A 27,979-nucleotide genomic window follows, 5' to 3' on the forward strand; every position below is an offset into this window, starting at 1 on the left:
AGGCTCAAACCTTTTTTTTCCGATTTGGCTTAACATTAACCGGCCAGGAGCAGATATTTTCCTTGTCTCCGTTGGTGGGGACGAAAGCTACATGCGCCCTCCTTATCTTGACGCAAGTTACAGCGGCGGGCGACAACCGCGAGTACTACTCTGCACAAGGATTCAGTAAGAAACCATATCATCAAAGATTCGATTCAGAGACTAAACGCCAAGGCATCCGTTTCAGAAGAAAACGTTAACGTATGCGAGAGGAGACAGCGCTTTCAGTTTGATTGCCTTGCCGATCGTACTCGGCCATCCATCTTCTCTCCAGACTGTCTTCCGTTCATGAGGCAGCCTTGAGCCAGCCATGGATACGTACTAAACATCGCACTACGCAGTACGCACTACGGTCGTATCGTATATCTGGACATTGCGTCTCAGGAAAAGCAGTCGGCAACGTCGCGCATCCCTTTCAGAATTGGAATTCCCCTCCAGCGTCGGAACAAGAGGAAGGATGATGAAGCAAACCATCCATGCAACTGCGTGCGTTGGACCCATGCGCGCGTGGTGCACCGACGAGGCGTCCGTCCGTGCCCCTTGCTCGTACTATGATTGGGATCGGCGCGGTGACGCACATTGCGTGGGCATCGCCGCCGCCGTGTCCACGGATGCTACTACGACTGGCTAGAGGTTTTCACCGATCTCCCCCTCATTTCTTTCTTGTGGATCCCATGGTTTCAGGCTTGCAGGCAGCGAAGAAAAGCGCAAGAAAACAGGCAGAAATGGACAAGGGGAAAACGGCCGCTTAGCCCAAGTCGGGTAATTCGATCGCAGCAGAAAAGCGCCAAAACTGTTCTTTCACCGTTTGATCGAGGAGGCAATGCGTATCTTATCTACTGTATGTATGTGCCATTCGCAGCCTGAGAGATTTCATCCTTTTGATGCTGCGCTGAAAAACAGCAGGCCTACTAGCAAGCTAGCTACAGGGGAAACGAACGGCTTGGAGACCACACTGGTTTTTCTCTTCTTCGTCATTATTTTCCTCCTTGTCGCGGTTCATGCGCGCAGCGGCATGTGTTAGGTGACGGGACCGGCGGAATCATGCTGCGCGCGTGTCGATCACAGCGAATAGGCGGTGGAAGGCATGTGAGGTGCCGAGCTAGCACGTAGTAGATCCCGATCTGCATAGATAAACCTACATAAATACTTATTCACAAAAAAACCCTACAAAAATACTATACTAAAGATACCTATGTATGAAAATGCATTGCAGCTCTCGGGTGCCGCACACCCCTATATGAAAATAGCACTAAAATATCAGGAAATTTCAGAAAATGCTGAAATTTTGAAATATGAAACTTGAGCACCCGTTGTACACCGTGTTCATTTTTGTGGGGAATGGGTGCCTGCGGTATCCTTGGCGTAGGAATTACGATCCGACATATGTTACATTCAGTTTTTTTTCTACACATACGATTCTTTTATCTTTTTTATTGGAATTACCACGGGCATCCATTCCCCATAAAGGTGAGTACGTGTGTGCAACGGGCACCCAAGTTTCATATCCTAAAATTTCAGAATTTTTTAAATTTTCTAATATTTTTAATGCTATTTTCATATAGGGGTGCGTAGCACCCGAGTCACAAATCCTCATCCCATCTTTGAGCCTCAGAAAAGATATCCAATTCACCAAACCATGGATGTTTGTTGTAGTTTGTCGCGAGATACAACTCTCACTGACGAAACCAAACTTGTCTTCGTGACTTTTGTTTATATAGAAGATTACTTATATATATACCAGCTCCTAGATGAACTTCGCCGGGGTTTTTCTTCTTGAAACCGGAGGGAGAGCTTCTCCGGTTTCATACAATATAAGTAGCACGACGAGAGAGCTGAGAAATGATCCCTCTGACCTGCAAATTGTAGCTTCTTTTAGTCTTCTTTTCAGAACGACTCCCGGTTCTTGTTCCTACTCTAGTTCTAGTTTAAGCTAGGTCACTGTCCGTCCGTCCCGGTCTCCTACAGTTTCAGGGTTCCTGTCATGTCAACAATAGCTGACATCGATGAATTTCTTTCATAACCAAGCAAACTGCCATCTCAGGAAATGTTGTGCAGACAGACGGATCGATGTGAAATGAAACCCACCCCCGGTTTTACTTAATCGGGAGGAGTTCTTGCTGGCGCTAATCGCACGTGATGTTGAGATTTTGGTGAGGCTGTCGTACAATGAAGAGTTGAAGACTGTCCTGGATGAACATATTGCTATTGACCTCGACAAATCCTTTCTATTTCTATTTTCAGACTAGTTTCCGCGTCTATTTATTTATTTATTTATTTCTATCGATTATGAGGTTGCACTCAAGACAAGACCACAACCAACGGTCCGATGCCATCCACACAATCGTACAAGACACAAATTCCTCCAAAAAGAGAGAAATCCAACTCTGCAAAGAATGGCGGAGTTTGATGCTTCTGCTTTGGGAGAGAAAAAAGTTAATGACGTCGTGACCGCCGGCTTCGAAACCACACGCCACTCGCATCCTTAATGGTGCACCACTGTACACAGCCACATCCCTTGCCGGTCGCATCTCCAGCGCTAACCTTTAAACCGGACGCCGCATCTGTCCGCAGATTGGGGGGTCAGTCAGTTGACACTAATCATACGGGAGCCGGCCATCCAACAGTAGCCACATATGTTCAGTTACATTTTGAAAAAAATTTAATGAAAGTTGACACTACTCATACGGGGCCGGCCATCCAATATTAGCCACATATATTCAGTTACATTTCGAAAGAAATTTAACGAAGGTGAACAAATCTATGGATATTTAAACAAATCAGAAATATCCATTCATACTTGAATAATTTTTACATAAAACCGGATGCTTTTCGATATACATAAAGCATCACCCAACCACCATAACTGAGGTGCTTGTGGTGACTTTTACAATCTCAAGATCTAAGGTAGAATGTGCGAGTGTGCATTCATAGAGATGAATGTGCATGCATATTGTGATGTGTTGAAATTATATTGTCTATAAAAACTACATGTAAACTGGCATTCTTGATGGGTTTGTACTGTGTTTCTAAAATATATTAGTGTAGTTTATTTTTTACACATCTCCAACCAATGTGTTGAAATTATATTTCTATAAATTATATATGTAAACTGTGGCATTCTAGAGGTGAGATCTTAAGTCCGCCATTTAGAGCATCTTCAATTGTATTGGGCTAATTTGACTCCTCCTATGTTCAGGAACACATCCGAAGTCCACGGATAGGAGCCGACTGAGCCTCGTTTGTCCGCCCGAGCAACAGTGCCCCACATATCCAAAATCTTATTTTCATGTATTCTCATGCGCATAGAACATTCAATGATAGGAATAATTCAAACAATGAAAATATCACACACTACTTCAATAATAAATATATCAAATTATTTTTTTTTCTAAACTTCAAACATAAAACTAATGATTTACAACATGAATCCACATATGACCCACAAGATCATTGAGTAGTTGTACATGCACATGTTGATCTCAAAGTTGTCGATGCATCTTTAGAAAGTTGACAATATGCTCTACATCTTGTTACGCGAGTAGGACATGTACTCAAGGCCTCTCAAAATCAGAAGTATGGTGAGAGCACGGTCACCCTCATCCTCCACAACCATGTTCAAGATCACCCAAATGTTATTCAAAAAAATACACAAAAATTCATCGCCTCCAACAATGTCTCGCGATCTTAGAGCACTCCAAACTCCCGCTCCACATACTTCCTAGCAGCTTCTTGCATTTGTGCAAAGAGACATTTTGTTACCTGGGGACTTGAGAATAACCTTCATAAACTCGGCCTACCAAGGATAGATACCACCAACAAGGTAGTACCCCATGGTGTAGTCATACCCGTTGATGGCGTAATTGCACGACGCGGCATCCCATCACAAAGTCTCTTAAACAACAAATCGCTGAGGCACATTGATGTCGTTCTAAGATCATGTCATGCCAAAGAAACCATGTCGAATCCACAAAATCATTTGATGCCACTACTTCAAGTTTGATGGTGACATCTTTGGTATTACCTGCACAAACCTATTGGCCACTTCTGCCATTGCCACCTCATGCAATCGACAGAACCGAGCATACTAGGAAAGCCTTCTGCTGCTCCAGTTGCCAAATATTTTTTCCTATGTCCTTGGTATTTGGTTCTCTTAAGTACTTTGATCCAAACACCTTCACCACCGCAAAGACAAATCTCATCATCATGTCGATGCGTGTGCTCACTCCCATCTGAACGATCTCATCAACGCCATCTCCAGTTATACCATATTTGTTCGAGGATGCTCATCATCATCAACTCTTCATTGCCATCATCGTCGATGCCCACCGACAACAATTCAGTGAATTCCTTGGACATGAACTCCTTAACATTCAAGGTGAACAAACTCATCCTCCAGCGAATCCATCTTGTCCCTACAAATGCACCCAAAAAAACCCAAAAACAATTTGGACATTTCGTCCAACACATGGTGGGCAAGGTGTAGGGCAGGCGGAGTAGGACGTATCACGACGGCGGTCGTGTTCAAGGCATACGGGGGACAGCAGCGGAGCTGGAGTAGAGGGCGAGCTAGGTGCGACATGGACGAGGACAAAACAGAGAATAAGAGGGCGGGCAAGGATCGATTTGGGACGAGTTGAGGTGGGTTCAACGTGTCCTCGTCCACCCTCTTATTCTCGCCCCGCCCGCCCTCTTCTTCTCTGTTCTGTCCTCGTCCAAATCGATTCTCGCCCCCTCAACGAGTAGAGGGGGGAGCGAGGATCGATTTGGGACGAGTTGAGGTGGGTTCAACTGTTGAGTATCGTGATTATTAGAAAATGTAGGATAGCGTAGGATATTATTTTACCTTGCCTTGTACTCCAATATGATCATGTACTCCTATATATATGCCAATGAGGCTCAAACAATACAACGAACTATTCCACCAAATCCCTCTCTCCCTTCTAACATGGTATCGGTTTCCGGGTTCTAAACCCTAGCCGCCGCCTATTCCGCACCCGCGTGGCGCCCCTGGGGCGATCGGCCTCCATGACCGCCGCCAGGGGCCGCGCCGCCCGTATCTAGGGTTCGTCCACCGGTCATGTTGACCGGCTGCCCTTGAGAGTATTTTTCCCGAGCCCTTGCTCTGGATTTTTTTTCGCTCTCTCGACGGTTGTTTTGATCGGCGTTTTTCTTTTTGGTTTTCCGATCTATACTTGATTGGTTTGTGTCGCCCGCCGATGCCGTCGATCCCCGTGCGCCTCTACTCCGACACCAGCGTGACCGGCTGGCCTCTTCACTCACCAGGCGGCCTCGCATGACAGGCAGCCCCTAACGGTCGTCGTCCGCGCGTCTGCCCGCCCGTCGGCCCGACCCGGCGGCCTCGCGCGACAGGCGGCCCCTCACAGCTGTCGTCCACGTGTCATCCCGCTCGTCGATCTACGTCGGCCACCACCGCCCTGTCCCCGAGTTCAGCGCGCACCTCCGTCGATCGAGCAACAGGCTGCCGCTGCGTCGCCCCGTCGGGCCGCAGCGCCGCCGCCCTGTGGTTCTCCCCGTGGCTGCACGGATCCGCGCCGCCGCTGCGTCGCCCCTTCGGGTTGTAGTGACGCGGCAAGTGATCTCTGCCGCCGCTCTGAGGCTGTTCCCGTGGTTGCATCACCTCGCGCGCTGTCGCTGCGTCGCCTCTTTGGGCCGTAGTGCCGCGGCCCGCGGTCAACCGCCGCACCGAGGCCGTCCGCTTCAGGTCGTCCCCGAGGCTGCACCGACCATCGCGCTGCCGCTACGTCGCCCCGTCGGGCCGTAGCGAGCATGGCACGCTATCCTTGTAACCGCCCTGAGGTCTTCCCCGTCATCGCCCCGAACTGCCCGCCGCCGTTGCGTCGCCCCTTCGGGTCGTAACGTTGCGGCCCGCGGTCCACCGCCGTCCACGCGCGTTGACTTTCATGTGATATGCGTCGTGCCCCCTCCCTTGGCACGTGAACGTCACCGTTCGCGCCGGTCTTCGTCACGTTGTCGGGTTCATTATCGCCTACTTCGAGCACCGCCACCGCGCTCCTTCTCTAGCCGCCGCCTCCTTAGGCGGCCGCCGCCGCTCTTCTTCCACGGCTCCACGGCGACAACCTCGACACCGGCGACCCCCGACTCGACACCGACCATGGCGTTCTTTGCACGGCTATCTCGACTACGGCTATACCACCTACGCTCTCGGCTACCTCGACAAACGGCACAAAGGGCTACTGCCATGCTTGAGCAACCTCGTCGATTTTCACTTCAGCCACGACTCCGCGATGCATCGACCGTTACAACTGTGGGGGGCGTGTTCGCCGGCTTGCCTTCGGATTCTTCTCCAGTCTTACCGTTTGCGTCGCTACCGTTGTGACTGCGCGGGATGTTGAGTATCATGATTATTAGGAAACGTAGGATAGCGTAGGATATTATTTTATCTTGCCTTGTACTTCAAGATGATCATGTACTCCTATATATATATATGCCCATGAGGCTCAAGCAATACAATGAACTATTCCACCAAATCCCTCTCTCCCTTCTAACATCAACGTGTCGGGTTCGACGTGACGGAGGCGTCCAAATGTTTCATTCCCGCTTCACGTATGGACTTGATTTGAGGCACGGAACACATCAAATAATTGCGCTAGGTTTAAAGGGTCCGATTAAAAGAAATGTTTGGATAGTGTTTTTTGGATATATATTTTTTTGAACATCAGTACAGACATAAGCGCTCATATACACGTGCATACACTCATCCCTATGAATACACACGCACACCTTATCTCTATGAGCACCTTCGAAAGACTGAGCCGACATATCATCTTGAAATTCACGAAGTCACCGTAGGCACCTCGTCGTCGACGGGAACATCTCCTCCCACTGAATGCACATCGCCGGAAATTCTGAAATAAATCCAAAACTAAATACGAGCATCGGGATTTAAACCTTGATAGACTGAAAATACCACATTCCCTCTAACCATATAACCACAATTGGATAGTGTCTAAACTCTCGTTAGCAGCGCACGGCACAGCGACGCGGTCGACGCGCAGACGGCAAAACAAAAGAAGAAACCGCGAAAAGACGCGTGGTTGCACCACCACGAGGATGGGCTGCCGCCACGATCACCACGGGACGACCGGAGATAGCAGCGAAGCCCGGCCACGCCACCACGGGACTGTACTAAATGAACATGGCTAGATCGACCTGAATAAATCATTTTTCCATTTTCAGGCTAGTTTCCACGTTTTTTAAATTCATTTCTGCCGATTATAATAAGGTTGCACGTGAAAGCTTACCGGAGCATTTGTGCCTCCTGTCGTCCATTTGGCTCTCGATCTCTTCTCTCCCTCTTTTCCAGTATTTTCCAGGTCTAAGGTTTAGATACAAAAAATAAATCCGGGTAGCAAATTCAACGAAAGAAATGCAATGCCTGAACCTATTAAGAAAATGCGCCTGCAAATCGACAGTGACAAGAAAACATAGAAGAAGCTCTCATTTCGGACAAGGCGTGCAGCAGACGGCAAGGACGTGCGTTGCCATCGCCGAATCTTTTCCTCCGTACTATACCCACCTGTGGGCATATGCAAACAACAAATTGCTGGACCAGCTTGGGATAAACTCGAGTACAGTCATTAAATGAATCAAATTATTGTAGCTCATCCACTTGAGGAGTATGTTCGCATAGCAACATAAACCCGGACAAACAATTGAAGAATAAAGGGAAAAAAAATCTACATTGTTCATTCCGCGGGGTGTCATTATGAAGTTTGCGGTTGCCAGAAGTTCAATTAGCTCTGCTTTGCTACTCTCCCCATCCAGGTTTATTAGTCCCCTTATATTTTATGTTGAACTTTGAACATAAATTTAAATGATAAAATATATGTTTTATTTATTAACAACAATATAATTAGAAACTTCTTTCAAATATATGAATCAAAAGATATAGATTTTGTGGTGCATTACTTATATTTCACGAATCAAATCTATGATCAAACTTTGACCAAAGTACAAGGGGGGCTTACAAACCCGGACGGAGGAAGTACTATCCATTGTTTTGGTCAAGCAAGGCCTCGGCAAGCCATCTATTGCCAGTGGGTGATTGCGGAAAATTCAACCCGAATATAAGAAGAAAAAGGGACAAGCAAGACATTTGGGTTAGAGGTCACTAACAAAAACAATAAACTATATGTGTTGCCAAATCCGGATACAATGGTGTCGAGGCCTACCTTTCCCTAAGATCAACTTCATTCTCAATGGTTGAGAGGATCCTGTATTGGAAAATGGTTGAGACGATATCAATGGTAGATTGTCATGGTATTCTCAGGACAGATGCCATGGGATGGCTAAAAGAGGTGAGAGCAAGGCTACGGTGGAGATCCACGATGGGATTGGGCAACAACACGTGGTGATTTACCCAGGTCCAGGTCCCTCGCGTGGAGGTAAGACCCCTACTCCTGCATGTCTGATGTATATGAAGTGTATATGGTGGTACATGGTTGCTCCTTGAGTTGTTTGGGTGGAGGAAGATGAAGGAGATCTAGCTCTCTTCTCTACCTCGTGTGTGTGTGTGAAGAAATTGAGAGAGAGAGAGAGAGAGAATCCATGCCTTGGGAGGGCTCCCCGGGTCACCTTACAAACTGGTGCCCAAGGGAGAAGGGATGACCCACACCGCCTAGAATCACTATTTGAGATGACACATGACGCGCACACAATGTTTGCCATTCATCAATAGTGCTTCAATGTAGAGCATGGCCGTCTCGTCCGCGCAGGTCCAATGGGACATTGTAGTTGACTTCGCCGGGCTGCAGCCAGCCGGGCTCCAGCCGGCTAGGCTGTAGCCGGCCAGGTGAAAGATCATGGATGTCGCCTAGAGGGGGGGTGGTGAATAGGCGCTTTAAAACAAATACGGTTTAGGCTTGAACAAATGAGGAATAAACCTAGCGGTTAATTTGACAAGCACAAAACCTACAACAACTAGGCTCATCTATGTGCACCAACAACTTATGCTAAGCAAGATAAACAACTAAGTGATAGCAAGATATATGACAAGAAACAATATGGCTATCACAAAGTAAAGTGCATAAGTAAAGGCTCAGGTAAGAGATAACCGAGGCACGCGGAGACGATGATGTATCCCGAAGTTCACACCCTTGCGGATGCTAATCTCCGTTTGGAGCGGTGTGGAGGCACAATGCTCCCCAAGAAGCCACTAGGGCCACCGTAATCTCCTCGCGCCCTTGCACAATACAAGATGCCGTGATTCCACTAAGGGACCCTTGAGGGCGGTCACCGAACCCGTACAAATGGCAACGCTTGGGGGCGGTCACCGAACCCGTACACTTTGGCAACCATTGGGGGCGGTCACCGGTACCCGTCAAATTGCTCGGGGCGATCTCCACAACCTAATTGGAGACCCCGACGCTTGCCCGGAGCTTTGCACCACAATGATTGAGCTCCGAACACCACCAAGGTTGGGGTGTTGGAGAACGTAGCAGAAATTCAAAATTTTCCTACGTGTCACCAAGATCTATCTATGGTGAAACTAGCAACGAGGGGAAGGAGAGTGCATCTACATACCCTTGTAGATTGCTACGCGGAAGCGTTCAAGAGAACGGGGTTGATGGAGTCGTACTCGTCGTGATCCAAATCACCGGAGATCCTAGTGCCGAACGGACGGCACCTCCGCGTTCAACACACGTACAACCCGGTGACGTCTCCCATGCCTTGATCCAGCAAGGAGAGAGGGAGAGGTTGAGGAAGACTCCATCCAGCAGCAGCACAACGGCGTGGTGGTGGTGGAGGAGCATGGAGATCCAGTAGGGCTTCGCCAAGCACTACGAGAGACGAGGAGAAAGAGAGGTAGGGCTGCACCAACGGGGAGAGGAACTCGTGTGTTATGAGCAGCCCAAACCTCAACTATATATAGGGGAAGGGGAGGGGCTGCGCCTCCTTTAGGGTTTCCACCCCTAGGGGTGGCGGCCAGCCAAGATCCCATCTAAGGGGGGCGGCCAAGGGGGAGGGGGAGAGGGAGGCGCACCAGGATGGGCCTTAGGGCCCATCTGCCTTAGGGTTTGCCCCCTTCTCCTCTCTCTTGCGCCTTAGGCCCTTGTGGGGGGGGGGGGCGCACCAGCCCACCTGGGGCTGGTCCCCTTCCACACTTGGCCCATGAAGCCCTCCGGGGCTGGTGGCCCCACTTGGTGGACCCCCGGGACCCTCCCGGTGGTCCCGGTACGTTACCGATAAACCCCGAAACTTTTCTGGTGACCAAAACAGGACTTCCCATATATAAATCTTTACCTCCGGACAATTCCGGAACTCCTCGTGACGTCCGGGATCTCATCCGGGACTCCGAACAACATTCGTTAACCACATACAAACTTCCTTTATAACCCTAGCGTCATCGAACCTTAAGTGTGTAGACCCTACGGGTTCGGGAGACATGCAGACATGACCAAGACGTTCTCCGGTCAATAACCAACAGCGGGATCTGGATACCCATGTTGGCTCCCACATGTTCCACGACGATCTCATCAGATGAACCACGATGTCAAGGACTTAATCAATCCCGTATACAATTCCCTTTGTCTATCGGTACGATACTTGCCCGAGATTCGATCGTCGGTATCCCGATACCTTGTTCAATCTTGTTACCGGCAAGTCTCTTTACTCGTTCCGTAACACATCATCCCGTGATCAACTCCTTGATCACATTGTGCATATTATGATGATGTCCTACCGAGTGGGCCCAGAGATACCTCTCCGTCACACGGAGTGACAAATCCCAGTCTCGATTCGTGACAACCCAACAGACACTTTCGGAGATACCCGTAGTGTACCTTTATAGCCACCCAGTTACGTTGTGACGTTTGGCACACCCAAAGCACTCCTACGGTATCCGGGAGTTGCACAATCTCATGGTCTAAGGAAATGATACTTGACATTAGAAAAGCTTTAGCATACGAACTACACGATCTAGTGCTATGCTTAGGATTGGGTCTTGTCCATCACATCATTCTCCTAATGATGTGATCCCGTTATCAATGACATCCAATGTCCATGGTCAGGAAACCGTAACCATCCATTGATCAACGAGCTAGTCAACTAGAGGCTTACTAGGGACATGGTGTTGTCTATGTGTCCACACATGTATCTGAGTTTCCTATCAATACAATTCTAGCATGGATAATAAACGATTATCATGAACAAGGAAATATAATAATAACTAATTTATTATTGCCTCTAGGGCATATTTCCAACATGGGGCTACCTCCACAACTTAATTGGAGGCCCCCAACGACACCACAAAGCTTCACCACAATGGAATATGGCTCCGCGGTGACCTCAACCGTCTAGAGCGCCCAAGCACCCAAGAGGAACAAGCTCAAGGGTACCAAGCACCCAAGAGTAATAAGCTTCTCAACTTGTAACTTCCATGTATCACCGTGGAGAACTCAAACCGATGCATCAAATGCAATGGCAAGGGCACACGGAGTGCCCAAGTCCTTCTCTCCTAAATCCCACCGAAGCAACAAATGCTAGGGAGGAAAATGAGAGGAAGAACGAAGAAGAGAACACGAAGAACTCCAAGATCTAGATCCAAGGGGTTCCCCTCACATAGAGGAGAAACTGATTGGTGGAAGTGTGGATATAGATCTCCTCTATCTTTTTCCTCAAAACTAGCAAGAATCCATGGAGGGATTGAGAGTTAGCAAGCTCGAAGAAGGTCAACAATGGGGGAAGAACACGAGCTCAAGAGATAAGGTTCATTGGGGAAGAAGACCCCCTTATATAGGAGGGGGAAAATCCAACCGTTATGTGCTCAGCCCGCACACGAGCGGTACTACCGCTCGGGCAGAAGAAGCAGGGAAAAGGGAGCAACAAAACATGAACCTTGGGGCGGTAGTACCGCATATAAGCGGTACTACCGCTCACCCCGGCGGTACTACCGCTGGAGGAGCAGAACACGGGACCAAAAGAGGCAGGGCAGAGCAGAGTACGGCGGCAGTAATGCAGTAGCGGTACTACCGCCCGACCGGAGCGGTACTACCGCTTATAGGCGGTAGGCGGAACTAATGTGCCTTACTGCCGGGCAACTACTGTTAAACCCGACACGAAAAGAGCAGGACCCAAAATTGAGGAGGTAGTAGAGCGGTACTGGAGCGGTACTACCGCTTGACGCTATAAGCGGTACTACCGCTGCCGACCGCGGTACTACCGCAGGGAGAAAACCAGAACTGCCATAACTTCTTCATACGAGCTCCGAATTGAGCAAACTCAAGCTTGTTGGATACAAGACGACGAGTAGCATCAAAACAGGAGTGAAACCTCCAACTGAGAAGAACCGACATAACCTCCAACATCGAAAACATCATAGAAGATGCGAGTGAACTCCGTTTTCGATAAACTTGAGCTTGTCACCAAGATGACCATAAGCTCCAAAACTCACAAAGAGAAGAACCAAACAAGAACCAATAAAGATGATGCAAGGATGCAATGGTTTGAGCTCTCTACGAACAATACGATCAAGCTACTCATCGAGAGCCCCCCTTGATAGTACGGCAATCGATTCTATAACCCGGTCTCCCAACCACCACTATGAGACCGGTAAAATAGAAAAACCTATCAAGGGCAAACCTTTGTCTTGCACATAGTCCACTTGAGCTAGATGATGACGATCTTGACTTCCTCAAGTTGGACCACCTTTCTTGATTGTGTTGGCTCGATGAAGACTAGTTGATTGCTCCCCCATACTCCACTGTGGGTGAGCCACTCTTCGGCACATCTTCATAAATCCATTGTTACCATAATGGACGGCAAGCTTCAAGCATTTGATCTCTTTGTGATGCTCCACTTGAACTTGCACATCGCAACCTAACCCCACAAAGAACTCTCACGAAAACCATGGGTTAGCACACAAAGCGTAATGGACAATGTTTACCATACCATGGGATCACTTGATCCCTCAGTACATCTTGTATGCTTTGTGTGTTGATCAACTTGATTCATTCTTGACTTAATCTTGATCAACCTTGAATCTTTCCAATTCTCTTCATTTGGATGATGTCTTGAAGGTAGACATGAATGATCACACAATCTTGTTCTTCAAGACATGCTTGCAATAAGCTCAACACTCACATGACCAATCTTTGGATAATTCCTTGATTAGCACCTTGGTCGACACAAACTCTCCTTGAAACCAACACATGTACTCCAAGAAAAGCCTATGGACAAAACCTTCAAATATAACTCAAGGGAACCATTAGTCCATAGAGATTTGTTGGGGAACGTAGTAATTTCAAAAAAATTCCTACGCACACGCAAGATCATGGTGATGCATAGCAATGAGAGGGGAGAGTGTGATCTACGTACCCTCGTAGACCGATAGCGGAAGCGTTATGACAACGCGGTTGATGTAGTCGTACGTCTTCTGGCCCGACCGATCAAGCACCGAAACTACAGCACCTCCGAGTTCTAGCACACGTTCAGCTCGATGACGATCCCCGGACTCCGATCCAGCAAAGTGTCGGGGAAGAGTTCCGTCGGCACGACGGCGTGGTGACGATCTTGATGTTCTACCGTCGCAGGGCTTCGCCTAAGCACCGCTACAATATTATCGAGGATTATGATGGAGGGGGGCACCGCACATGGCTAAGAGAACGATCACGAAGATCAACTTGTGTCTTTGGGGTGCCCCCCTGCACCCGTATATAAAGGAGCAAGGAAGGAGGAGGCCGGCCCTAGGAGGGGGCGCGCCAAGTGTGGAGTCCTACTAGGACTCCGTAGTACTAGTAGGATTCCACCTCCCATATGGAATAGGAAAAGAGGAAGGGAAAAGGAGAAGGAAGGAAGGGGGTGCCCCCCTTCCCTAGTCCAATTCGGACCAGACCAAGTGGAGGGGTGCGACCACCCTTGAGGCCCTTTTCCTTCTTTCCCGTATGGCCCAATAAGGCCCAATACGTATTCCCGTAACTCTCCGGTACTCCGAAAAATACCCGAATCACTCGGAACCTTTCCGATGTCCGAATATAGTCGTCCAATATATCGATCTTTATGTATCGACCATTTCGAGACTCCTCGTCATGTCTCCGATCTCATCCGGGACTCCAAACTCCTTCGGTACATCAAAACTCATAAACTCATAATATAACTGTCATCGAAACCTTAAGTGTGTGGACCCTACGGGTTCGAGAATAATGTAGACATGACCGAGACACGTCTCCAGTCAATAACCAATAGCGGAACCTGGATGCTCATATTGGCTCCCACATATTCTACGAAGATCTTTATCGGTCAGACCGCATAACAACATACGTTGTTCCCTTTGTCATCGGTATGCTACTTGCCCGAGATTCGATCGTCGGTATCTCAATACCTAGTTCAATCTCGTTACTGGCAAGTCTCTTTACTCGTTGTGTAATACACTATCCTGCAAATAACTCATTAGTTGCAATGCTTGCAAGGCTTAAGTGATGTGTATTACCGAGAGGGCCCAGAGATACCTCTCCGACAATCGGAGTGACAAATCCTAATCTCTAAATACGCCAACCCAACAAGTACCTTCGGAGACACCTGTAGAGCACCTTTATAATCACCTAGTTACGTTGTGACGTTTGGTGGCACACAAAGTGTTACTCCGGTAAACGGGAGTTGCATAATCTCATAGTCATAGGAACATGTATAAGTCATGAAGAAAGCAATAGCAACAAACTAAACGATCAAGTGCTATGCTAACGAAATGGGTCAAGTCAATCACATCATTCTCCTAATGATGTGATCCCGTTAATCAAATGACAACTCATGTCTATGGTTAGGAAACATAACCATCTTTGATCAACGAGCTAGTCAAGTAGAGGCATACTAGTGACAATCTGTTTGTCTATGTATTCACACATGTATTATATTTCCGGTTAATATAATTCTAGCATGAATAATAAACATTTATCATGATATAAGAAAATAAATAATAACTTTATTATTGCCTCTAGGGCATATTTCCTTCAAGATTGTCATCAATTACCAAAACCAAACATGGGGGCACCGCATGTTCTTTCACCAGGCCCTAGACGGACGGGCTCCAGTCGGATGGGCTTGAGCCAGTCAGACGACTCCAGCTGGATGGGCCCTAGCCAGAAGGGCTTGAGCCAGTCGAACGGGTTCCAACCGGACGGGCTTAAGCCAGCCGGGCGGGTTCGAGCATGATGAGTTCCAGCCGGACGGGTTTGGCATACCGGGGGTTGCTCCCTCGAGATTGTTTTAAAATGTTGTCTTGTCTCCTTGAGCCTACCCAAGGGTCACCCCCCGTCATAGGTTGTCACCAATGTTGGAAATTCACCTTCCTAGAGGGAGGAGGAAGAACATCGAGGCAACCCGCTTCTTCTTTTGCGTCTCCATCATGTTTCTGACCTGAAGTTGGAGATGCAGCCACATGTCTCGCATCCATGAGCTCAACGATCAACTCCTCGAATGGAAGCAATCAATTTGGTCCAGAAGCCACACTTAGACCATATTTCACACGAGGAACAATTCACCAAAGAGGTGCAACCCATCTCGTGGAAGCTCGTTGTGAAACGGAAGTTATCCAAATATGCAAATGTCATGGGAGGCCAGGGTTGGTCAAATCATTTGCAGATACATAAACAACTTGAATCAAAGTTATATATCCTTTTTAGTAAAAAAATCTTTCTTGCAAAGAGCCCATATTAAGAGTAGCTTAATAACCCACTTTGGAGGGCATTCTCCCTAATAAAAAGAGGATAGCTCTGATCCCACTTGAACAAAACAAAATATATTATTGATAAATAAAAGCATGCATTGCTTATTAACATCATAAAGATATTCTACCATAGTTAGGAGGTTAAACCAACTCTCATACGAGCTCCCAGTGGTTCGTTCATTTGACCATAGACTAGAGCTACCTTTGATTCCTCAATATTTTTTCACCAATTACTCGTAGCTCACTTTTAATGGTAGATACTGAAGGAAATATGCCCTAGAGGCAATAATAAAATTGTTATTTATATTTCCTTATATCATGAGAAATGTTTATTATTCATGCTAGAATTGTATTAACCGGAAACTTAGTACATGTGTGAATACATAGACAAATAGAGTGTCACTAATATGCCTCTACTTGACTAGCTCGTTAATCAAAGATGGTTAAGTTTCCCAGCCATAGACATGAGTTGTCATTTGATGAACGAGATCACATCATTAGAGAATGATGTGATTGACTTGACCCATCCGTTAGCTTAGAACTACGATCATTTAGTTTATTGCTATTGCTTTCTCCATAATTTATACATGTTCCTATGACTATGAGATTATGCAACTCCCGAATACCGGAGGAATACTTAGTGTGCTATTGATAACCCACAAGTATAGGGGATCGCAACAGTTCTTGATAAGTAAGAGTGTCGAACCCAACGAGGAGCTAAAGGCAGAACACATATTCCCTCAAGTTCTATCGACCACCGATACAACTCTACGCATGCTTGATGTTCGCTTTATCTAGAACAAGTATGAAACTAGAAGTACTTTGTAGGTGTTGTTGGATAGGTTTGCAAGAATATAAAGAGCAAGTAAATAAAAAGTAGGGGCTGTTTAGATAAAGACACAACTAAGTTAGTTTTAGTAAAGAGCTTTTTGTTACGAGAAAGTTATTTGTTCCTAGGAAATCAATAACTAGACAAGTAATCATTATTGCAATTTTATATGAGGGAGATGCATAAGCTAACATACTTTCTCTACTTGGATCATATACACTTATGATTGGAACTCTAGCAAGCATCCGCAACTACTAAAGATCATTAAGGTAAAACCCAACCATAGCATTGAAGTATCAAGTCTTCTTTATCCCATACGCAAACAACCTACTTACTCGGGTATGTGCTTCTGTCACTCACGCCACCCACCATAAGAAAATCATGAACATATTGCAAACCCTACAGCGGGGATCCCTCACGCTTGCGTGACATGGAGAGCACCATAGGACAACACTAATAATAAAACATGCAACTCAAACCAATCACGATCATCAATTAACCCATAGGACAAAACGGATCTACTCAAACATCATAGGATAGCCATACATCATTGGGAACTAATATATAGCATTGAACACCATGTTTAAGTAGAGATTACAACGGGTAAAAGAAGGGTTACACCACTGCGTAGAGGGGGGAAGAGTTGGTGATGATGGCGGTGAAGTTGTTGGTGAAGATTGCGGTGATGATGATGGTCGTGGCACTCCGGCGCCACCAGAAGCGAGGGGGAGAGGGCCCCCTTCTTCTTCTTCTTCCTTGACCTTCTCCCTAGATGGGAGAAGGGTCTCCCCTCCGGTCCTTGGTCTCCATGGCATGGGAGGGACGAGAGCCCCTCCGAGATTGGATCTGTCTCCCTGTCTCTCTCTGTTTCTGCGTTATGTGCTTCTGCCCTTTCACCGTTTCGTATATATATGGAGATCCGTAACTCCGATTGGACTGAAATCTTTGCCGTGATTTTTCCCCAAAAATTAGCTTTCTTGCGGCCGAAGAAGGGCATCAACCGCCTTACGGGGAGCCCACGAGGGTCAGGGGCGCGCCCCCTGCCTCGTGCCTCCCTCGGGCACCGTCTCGCGTGGATTTTTCTTCTGGAATTCTCCAAATATTCCAAAAATATTCTCCGTCCATTTTTATCCCGTTTGGATTCCTTTTGATATGGGGTTTCTGCGAAGCATAAAACATGCAACAAACAGGAACTGGCACTGGGCACTGGATCAATATGTTAGTCCCAAAAATAGTGTAAAAAGTTGCCAAAAGTATATGAAAGTTGAATAATATTGGGATGGAACAATCAAAAATTATAGATACGACGGAGACGTATCAGCTATCAAACGTCACAATGTAACTGGGTGATTATAAAGATGCTCTACACGTATCTCCGATGGTGTTTGTTGAGTTGGCATAGGTCGAGATTAGGATTTGTCACTCCGATTGTCGGAGAGGTATCTCTGGGCCCTCTCGGTAGTGCACATCACTATAAGCCTTGCAAGCAATGTGACTAATGAGTTAGTTACGGGATGTTGCATTACGGAACGAGTAAAGAGACTTCCTGGTAACAAGATTGAACTAGGTATGATGATACCGACGATCGAATCTCGGGCAAGTAACATACCGATGACAAAGGGAACAACGTATGTTGTTATGCGGTTTGACCGATAAAGATCTTCGTAGAATATGTAGGAACCAATATGAGCACCCAGGTTCCGCTATTGGTTATTGACCAGAGATGAGTTTGGTCATGTCTACATAGTTCTCGAACCCGTATGGTCCGCACGCTTAACGTTCGATGACGATTGTGTTGGAAATATGCCCTAGAGGCAATAATAAATTGGTTATTATTATATTTCCTTGTTCATGATAATCGTTTATTATCCATGCTAGAATTGTATTGATAGGAAACTCAGATACATGTGTGGATACATAGACAACACCATGTCCCTAGTAAGCCTCTAGTTGACTAGCTCGTTGATCAATAGATGGTTACGGTTTCCTGACCATGGACATTGGATGTCGTTGATAACGGGATCACATCATTAGGAGAATGATGTGATGGACAAGACCCAATCCTAAGCCTAGCACAAGATCATGTAGTTCGTATGCTAAGGCTTTTCTAATGTCAAGTATCATTTCCTTAGACCATGAGATTGTGCAACTCCCGGATACCGTAGGAGTGCTTTGGGTGTGCCAAACGTCACAAGGTAACTGGGTGGCTATAAAGGTACACTACAAGTATCTCTGAAAGTGTCTGTTGGGTTGGCACGAATCGAGACTGGGATTTGTCACTCCGTGTAAATGGAGAGGTATCTCTGGGCCCACTCGGTAGCACATCATCATAATGTGCACAATGTGATCAAGGAGTTGATCACGGGATGATGTGTTACGGAACGAGTAAAGAGACTTGCCGGTAACGAGATTGAACAAGGTATCGGGATACCGACGATCGAATCTCGGGCAAGTATCGTACCGCTAGACAAAGGGAATTGTATACGGGATTGATTAAGTCCTTGACATCGTGGTTCATCCGATGAGATCATCGTGGAGCATGTGAGAGCCAACATGGGTATCTAGATCCCGCTGTTGGTTATTGACCGAAGAGGTGTCTCGGTCATGTCTGCATGTTTCCCGAACCCGTAGGGTCTACACACTTAAGGTTCGATGACGCTAGGGTTATAGGGAATAGATATACGTGGTTACCGAATGTTTTTCGAAGTCCCGGATGAGATCCCGGACATCACGAGGAGTTCCGGAATGGTCCGGAGGTAAAGATTTATATATGGGAAGTCCTGTTTTGGTCACCGGAAAGGTTTCGGTTGCTATCGATAATGTACCGGGACCACCGGGAGGGTTTCGGGGGTCCACCAAGTGGGGCCACCGGCCCCAGAGGGCAGCATGGGCCAAGTGTGGGAGGGGACCAGCCCCATATGGGCTGGTGCCCCCCCCCACAAGGGCCCAAGGCGCCTAGGGTTTAGGGAGGGGGCGCCTCCACCTTACTTGGGGGGCAAGTCTCCCCTCTCCCCCCTTGGCCGCCGCCCAGATGGGCTTTGGGGCTGCCGCACCCCTTGGGGTGGGAACCCTAGAGGGGGCGCAGCCCCCTCCCTCTCCCCTATATATAGTTGAGGTCTTTGGGGCTGCCAACATATGAGTTTTGACGTCTCCTTGGCGCAGCCCTACCTCTCTCCCTCCTCGTCTCTTGTGGTGCTTGGCGAAGCCCTGCTGGAGTACCACGCTCCTCCATCACCACCACGCCGTCGTGCTGCTGCTGGATGGAGTCTTCCCCAACCTCTCCTTCTCCCCTTGCTGGATCAAGGCGTAGGAGACGTCACCGGGCTGTACGTGTGTTGAACATGGAGGTGCCGTCCATTCGGCACTAGGATCATCGGTGATTTGGATCACGACGAGTACGACTCCATCAACCCCGTTCACTTGAACGCTTCCGCTTAGCGATCTACAAAGGTATGTAGATGCAATCTCCTTCCCCTCGTTGCTAGATTGCTCCATAGATTGATCTTGGTGATGCGTAGAAAATTTTGAATTTCTGCTACGTTCCCAACAGATTGATATTATGAGTTTATGTGTTTTGATATACCGAAGGTAGTTCGGAATCCCAGATGTGATCACGGACATGACGAGGAGTCTCGAAATGGTCGAGACATGAAGATTGATATATTGGAAGGTTATGTTTGGACACCGGAATGGTTTCAGATGAGTTCGGGCATATACCGGAGTACTGGGGGGGTTACCGGAACCCCCCGAGGGCTTAATGGGCCTACATGGGATTTAGTGGAAGAGAGAGGAGGCGGCCAAGAGGTGGGGGCGTGCCCCCCAAGCCCAATCCGAATTGGGAGGGGGGCTGGCCCCCCTTTCCTTCTTCTCCACTTCCCCTTCCTTCCCCCTACTATTAGGACTAGGAACGGGGGGAAACCTACTCCTAGTAGGAGTAGGAATCCCCCTTGGGACGCACTCTCCCCTCTCGTTGCTATGCATCTCCTAGATAGATCTTACGTGATCATATGAATTTTTTTTTAAAATACTGCGTTCCACAACAGATACACTTTTTTTCACATGATGAGTGGTCTAACGTTGGCCATTGGACAAAAACTTTACATGAGAATGTCAAGCTCTGTATAGTTTAAGTTTTTTTGTCCGTTCTAATTAGTTAAATTTTCATTCATTTCATGTGTAATGGTCAAATGTATCCTCTTTAGAAGAAAAAAAATACCAAAGCACCTCATAGGATGCAACATTAAAGGCCAATCGTCCTCTCTCATTTTATTTAAAAAAGAGACAAACGTCAAAATGAAACATCATTAATATAGCTCAATAAATAGCACTACATGACAACTCTGGCTTCATGATGACCACATGCCACATGACGAGTACAGCTCTAGACCATTCATCAGGATGACACCGCAGAGTTTTATTGTGTAGAAAATAACGAGTCCATTCAAACATGATGTAGGCCAAGTTATTTTGGCGGCTTCTCCTATACGTCGCACTCTCCGCAACTTCTCCCATAGGCCTAATATCCATGCAATCAAAAAAAATCAAGGAGAGGCGTAGAATAAAAGGGCATAATTTACTCTGGTTCTGTGTGAGACGGCCGTCAAATTCCTGCAGGAAAATGCTATGTAGGAAGCTCTTCCAGCCCTACCCCACTACCATTCACAAGTGTATAAACAACGTCTCTGTTTGTAAATCTAAACCAAGTATTGAAGCAAAGACACATGTGAACTGTTAGTTTTCTCGACTATCTGCTGCTCTACTAAGTTTATAGCATAATACATGGGTTTGAAGTATACATTTGAAACTTTTGACATAAAATCACACTTTAATGTAATGACATGTGCATGTTCAATGCCACATGTTGGCCGGGGTGTTAGGCTTCAATTTTTGTAAGGCTAACAAAAAAAGAGAAACAATGTACTTCAAGATACCACTTGTGGCTAGTCATAATGCGAAAATGTTCACTCAACCTTAGTCATAGGAAATGACCTATCTTGTCAAGATATAGATATATACCTACATGATGGACAAAATAACCTAATTTTATGCTTCCATATCTATATCTTGTATTTCAACATTATACACCCATTCATCCTTGTTGTACGTTTAAATAATCAGGAAATTCGGGTGCATTGTTCATCACTGCAGCACCTGAATAAAACTGCTACTTAGGAAAAACGTTCTTGTAATGTAACTTGAATCATTAACTTTTTTACTGGAAAAGGGAAGTTTAAGACATTTGTATGCATGCATTCTACATGTGGCCAATCAAAATCATTGAAATCGTTACAAGTAAATACACCATTTCAAAGAGAGACAAAAAAGAACACCATTGGCATGCATTTTCTAGGCTGGTGCATCACCTAAGGCTGAGATATGCCTTTTGCTTTAAGCATTGTTTAGCATGACTTAGTTTACCAAAATGAATGACCCAAGGGAGCTACACCATTTGGCATTTGCATGTTAAGTAACATCGGTTCACATGCATGAGTCAACCACAAAACCACCAGCTGCTCATATGGTAGCATAGAAAACACTACACACACATACAAAGTGTATGAATGAAGCGAAGCTCAAAAGAAAGCTGTTGTTAGATTTAAAGAAAAAGCACACATATGTCAAGTACCCATTTTTAGAATTTGCAATGAATACATCATTCGTCTCGGCAGACAGACAGAGTACTAAAGAATGCATTGGAAACTTACAACATCTTCTTGCGAAACAAAAGCTAATGGAAAATGAGTACATGGTATAGCATGCATTGTATCCATGATTTACCTGAAAATAGCATTAGCTTCGGGAAATTTGACAAAGAGAAAAAATGTGAATAAGAAAACATAATCAAACATATTCGATTAATCTAAGAATATTAGACCTAACAAGTATTTAAAGAAACCAAACATAAAATACATCTTTGTCCTAAACGAGAGTGGAATAAATTCGACTTTCATACAATGTCTCGACAGAAACACAAGGTGAAATGTCATTTTAGCAGTTAGGTTAAGAGGTCTTGTAAAGATGCTCCCTCTTAGCCGAACAGGACCGATGGTCTGGAGCTGTTCTGTAGGCCATAGCTGGTGTTAGCTGAAGCTATTTCCCTCGTATTAATGACGTGATCTGAGCCGTCGATTTCGCCGCCGCAGACACCCGTTGCGTCGATCACGGCCGTAGACGGTACGTTCTCCGCTTATAATTGCGGCCGCACCGCACAGGGCCGCAGAGGCAGAGAGCAGCACGCACGCAGGCAGGCGAGTCCTGGGCTAGGGAGGGGCAGACGAGACGCCAAAAATAAGAAGCGGCGAAGGGGACGATCAAATCGGCAGAGAGAGGGGGGGAGGGAGGGGGAGGAGCGGAGGAGGCGGCTTCGACCCGCGCCGCGGTCCGGGGGGAGGCATGGAGGCGAACGGGCGCGGCGGGGACAATGACGCCGCGCGGGCGCCGCTCCTGGCGGGGCGGCGGTGGAACTCGGTGGGGTCGATGCGCGGGGAGTTCGTGTCGCGGCTCCCCAAGAAGGTGCTCGACGCCGTCGACCCGGAGAGGCCCTCCCACGTCGACTTCTCCCGCTCCAAGGGCCTCCTGGAAGGTTCGGTTCGGCAGGCCACCCTCGTGACCTCGCATTACTTCTTCCTTCTCTCCTTCCTTTTCTCTTCTCTTCTTGATTGATTGATCTGTACGTATTTGGCAAGCATTCTGCTGGCTTTTGGCGTTTGGCTTCCGTCGTCGTCATGTTAGCAGCATGTTAGCTACGGGGGAGGTGGCACTTTTGTGGGTTTTCCTATTGGAGTCTCATGGGGGTTAACCGGTGCTCATTGGCTGAATGGTTGGTGGCTGTGCTTGTGATTCTGGATTCCGGGATTCCATGGATAATTCGACACTTTGGTGATCACATCCCCGTTATCATGGGGACCAATGGAGGCGCTTATTATGTTTTTTTTTGACAAACGTAGCAGCTATCTTACTTTGTGATGGAACACGACTTCTCTATGTTTCGGTGCTTTGTGGTTGTTTCCAAAGCTTGCAACTTGTAAATACAAGTTATGTTTGTGTATTTGGTGACATTTCCACCTTTCTCTTTTGTTGCCTCAGACCATGCTGTTTAAGATTGGGCCAATATCCCTTTTGCGCCTGTTCTGGTAAAAACTCATTCGAATTATTTTAATTCTTTCTGGAAAAACATTTCTTCAGGCATGAGCAGATGCAGTATGGCGTGGTGTGCCTCTGTTTACAGTTAACCTGAGACTGTACTGTGATTTTAGCTGTGCTAGCTAGCACATTGCTCATTTCATTTTTGTTGCCTCTAATCTCTACCGACTTGCCCAACTTTGGTCCTCCCTCTGGATCTTACGGAGTAGTTCAGATACCAAAACATCAAGACAAAACAATCACTTTTCAAAGGGAGGGAACATCTAGAATCTACAATAGCGGCCGGCCTTGGTTTTTAATACCAACATCTCTGTCCGCTGATGTGCTCTTTTCTATGTGTATCTTTGTGGGAAACTGGAAAATTTGGACTTCTCTTCATTGAGATTATTTTTTCAAGGCTGGAGGAATGAGACTTGAACCTCGCAACCTTTTGCACAGTCCTACACCCCTGTTCTTGGATTGGATACTGAATGCGCACCTCTTTGAGGCAGAACAGTGTTGCAAATTTTCAACCACATAAATAAATTATTTGTGAGGTTCCATCGGCTGTACACTTTGATTCTTTAGTAGTTGTTGTGTTCTTTCTCTGTTTCTTTGAAACAAATGGGAGAGTTCTTTTTTACTTCTATGAGTTGTTGGATCTAATCCAATCTTAGCTGTCTCAAGATTGTCCTTATCTGTCCTTTGTTGTTTCTTGGGACAAAAATAGATGTTGAACAGTTGGTGAGACTATCTCATTCATAGTCTGCTAAAAGAACATTGCAACGTTGGAATTCATTATTTTCTGTTCCTATTCCTGTTTTTAACTTTTTAGTTGGTAATATTCCCATTTTTATTTGTTTTCCAGATGTTCCAATTTTTACTTTCCAGATATTTTTTACCTAGAAACCGTTAGTATATTTTTACTGATAAGCTAAGTATGCCAAGATGTGTATGCTGTGGCTTACTATGGTGGAATCTACATTTTTTTTCTTTCAAAATGCTAGAACTAGATAAGGAAGTTTTCTATAACGTTGATAAACAGGTAGTTTTAGTTTATGAGTCTAATCAAGAGAAAGTATATCACTTATGAACTATTCCTAATATTTCATAGTTATTTGATGGTTCCCCACAGAAGTGGTATACGGCCCAATCATTTCTCTCTTTCTATATGAACAATATGAACTCTTTTATTAACTTACTGATTTTGTGTGATTAACTTTTGGGCTTATATAGGAGAGAAAGAATACTACGAGAAACAATTTGCCACCTTGAGATCCTTTGAGGAAGTTGACTCTATAGAAGAATCCAATGTAATAAGTGAAGAAGAGGAGCTCATGGAGCAAAGGCAGAGTGAATTTGCTATGAAGATATCAAATTATGCAAATGTTGTTCTCTTGGCATTGAAGGTTGGTATTTCCCCTCTGTATTTAGTAAACTTTCTTTGGCTCCTTTAGGTTGACTATAGAATTCATGCTCTCTCGTTTTCTTCAGATATATGCCACAGTTAAAAGTGGGTCAATTGCTATTGCTGCATCAACACTTGATTCATTGCTCGACCTCATGGCTGGTGGTATCCTTTGGTTCACACATCTCTCAATGAAGAGCATCAACGTCTACAAGTATCCCATTGGTAAATTGAGGGTACAACCAGTAGGCATTATCATCTTCGCAGCTGTTATGGCTACTTTAGGTATGTTTTTAAGTGATGTCCTTGTTTACTTCTTGTTAGACTATTATCGTTGTATTAAATTTTAAATAATAATTATTTTGCATTTCCAGGATTCCAAGTATTTCTTCAAGCAGTTGAAAAGCTGGTAGTGAACGTGACTCCAGATAAATTGTCCCCACCACAACTCATGTGGCTATATTCAATCATGATCTTTGCAACAGTAGTTAAGCTAGCCCTGTGGTTCTACTGCCGGACCTCTGGTAACAACATAGTCCGCGCCTATGCTAAGGTTTATATCTGTTTCTCAATTTGACTAGATTCAAATGAACAAATGAACATAGTTTACCAGAAGAAATGGGCTATTTTTCGCAGGATCATTATTTTGATGTGGTCACGAATGTCGTTGGTTTGGCTGCTGCTGTTCTCGGTGACATGTTTTACTGGTGGATTGACCCAGTTGGTGCAATCGTCCTTGCAGTCTATACAATTACAAACTGGTCTGGAACAGTGTGGGAAAATGCAGGTTTGCAGTACTTGCTATACCATTAAAACTTGACACATATAGTTCTCCAATCATATAAATAATCTGATGCCACAGGAAAATATTTGGTACAAGAACATCAGTTAGGACACATTGATTGTAGACCTACTGGACGTGGATGCCTCAGACTCAAACTCTATGAAACATGTTATATTATTAAATAAAGTTGAAGAATCAGACCCTCCTGTCGATTTCCATTAAAGAAACCGCCAACAGTTTTAACAGTCTTTTTTATATAATTAATTAATAGAAATACATAACTTGAATCCACTGATTAGTCTGACAGATTTAGGACTGATATATAAGTAAAATTGCTGCATGTTACAGTTTACAGATGACGCTAGCCTGACATATGGTTATTTATTAACACATATTGCTATCCTTGATGCAGTATCGCTAGTAGGTGAATCAGCTCCCCCAGAAATGCTGCAGAAGTTGACATACCTAGCTATCAGACATGACCCTCAAATTAAGCGTGTTGATACAGTTCGGGCATACACCTTTGGGGTGCTTTACTTTGTGGAGGTTAGTATATCCTACATCTATTTTCCGTTATTTTTCATGCTCTTCTTTTAAGTGAATATATATTCCCTTCCCTGCAATACTAACCAAGATATGTGTACTATATCACGCATCTGTTTGAGACCCTGGGTCTTCACTAATTCTAATTGAACACTTATTACTGCTTTATTTATTACTGTGTGTTTTCCATAGCATTTGTTGGAAGTAGTAGTTGAAACAGTACTGCATAAACGAATGAGATGTGCACGGTGGGTTAGGAACTGGATTCAGTAACTTCATACATACAAATAGTACCCAACATATAAGTACTTGTATGAACTTCACAACTCATGCTATCAGTGGACTGGCAGGTCGATATTGAGCTCCCGGAGGACTTGCCACTCAAGGAGGCGCATGCCATTGGAGAATCACTCCAGATAAAGATCGAGGAACTTCCAGAAGTCGAGCGGGCATTCGTTCACCTTGATTTCGAGTGTGACCACAAGCCAGAGCACTCGATCCTCAGCAAGCTTCCTAGCAGCCAGCCTTGATTACCATCCGAATTCACTGTGGAAAACGCAAGATGTTGGATATTTTGCTTGCCGTGCAGGATTCGCTACAGTACTTGGTGTCTTGCATTGTTGGCCATCTAAATGAGATAAGCACCAGCGTTGGAGACTATAGACTTGTTTCGCGGAGCCCTCTAAATGTCGTGTTTCGAGTAAAAGTAGGTTATTTTTGCTTCTTGAAGCTGTCATTGTTTGTCTGCGATGAGGGCTGCAATGTGGAAATGTTTGCTACAAAAAGAAAGCAAGCGATTTTTGTGTGCTCAAAATCAGTTTTGTGAACTAGGGTCGCAAGGAGCGAGCTAGCCCACCCGGGCTCGAGTCCTAAGTGGACCGTGGTGCTTAGAGATTTCTGCTATAAAAATATACCTCCAAGGGTTAGTTCTGAATGGTTTTGTTTTTCTTTAACTTAGTATGCCGCTCTTTTACTTGTGTGGTTTGTTCTAAGAAAAAGAACATTTGAAAAATGATACACTATCAACTTCGTTTGTAAATAGGTCATGTTTTAGACCTTTACGTGGTATCCAACATGTGTTTATGAAAATTTGTATGTTTGTGAAATTTTCCTGAACTTCTACAATATTTTCATATATATATTAGCGCTCTATATTTGCAAAGTTTGGTTGTACACTTGCTATGAAATCATATATTTACGGCTCAACTACTAATCTATTCATTGGTACTTTTTATTGACGGTAATCTATTCGTTTTTTAAAAGGACAGTAATCTATTCGTTGGTACTTAGGGCATGTACAATGGTGACATATGGATACAGTTGCCTCATGACAAAAAGTAGTTTGAGACATCTATATTGATTTTTCTTCCCAATGCAAGCTACTGCTGGTGGGTCTCAAAGAACAGAAAGTGACTCTCACTACACATGTATCCCTACTCTCCACTTCAACTTTTCCAACTTTATGCAACAAACCATATTTTTTTCCTCCAAGCACCTGCCTCCTGCAAAGGATCCCGCTTCCTCGTCCAAACTATTTCTCTTGTCATTCGA

The 27,979-nt window shown here is 45.6% G+C and overlaps 1 protein-coding gene across 1 annotated transcript; it reads left to right on the forward strand.

Moving 5' to 3' along the window:
- The first annotated feature begins 22,834 nt into the window (after positions 1 to 22,834).
- LOC123085243 (metal tolerance protein 4) lies at positions 22,835 to 27,527 on the forward strand. The gene is made up of 7 exons (XM_044506869.1): positions 22,835 to 23,154; positions 24,930 to 25,102; positions 25,188 to 25,386; positions 25,476 to 25,654; positions 25,738 to 25,888; positions 26,298 to 26,431; positions 26,779 to 27,527. Exons 1-7 carry the CDS (start codon positions 22,965 to 22,967, stop codon positions 26,956 to 26,958), a joined length of 1,206 nt encoding a protein of 401 aa, XP_044362804.1. The 5' UTR covers positions 22,835 to 22,964; the 3' UTR covers positions 26,959 to 27,527.
- Positions 27,528 to 27,979: the final 452 nt, after the last annotated feature.

The sequence above is a fragment of the Triticum aestivum genome, chromosome 4A (genome assembly GCF_018294505.1).
Source record: "Triticum aestivum cultivar Chinese Spring chromosome 4A, IWGSC CS RefSeq v2.1, whole genome shotgun sequence".
In the NCBI taxonomy this organism is placed as follows: Eukaryota; Viridiplantae; Streptophyta; class Magnoliopsida; order Poales; family Poaceae; genus Triticum; species Triticum aestivum.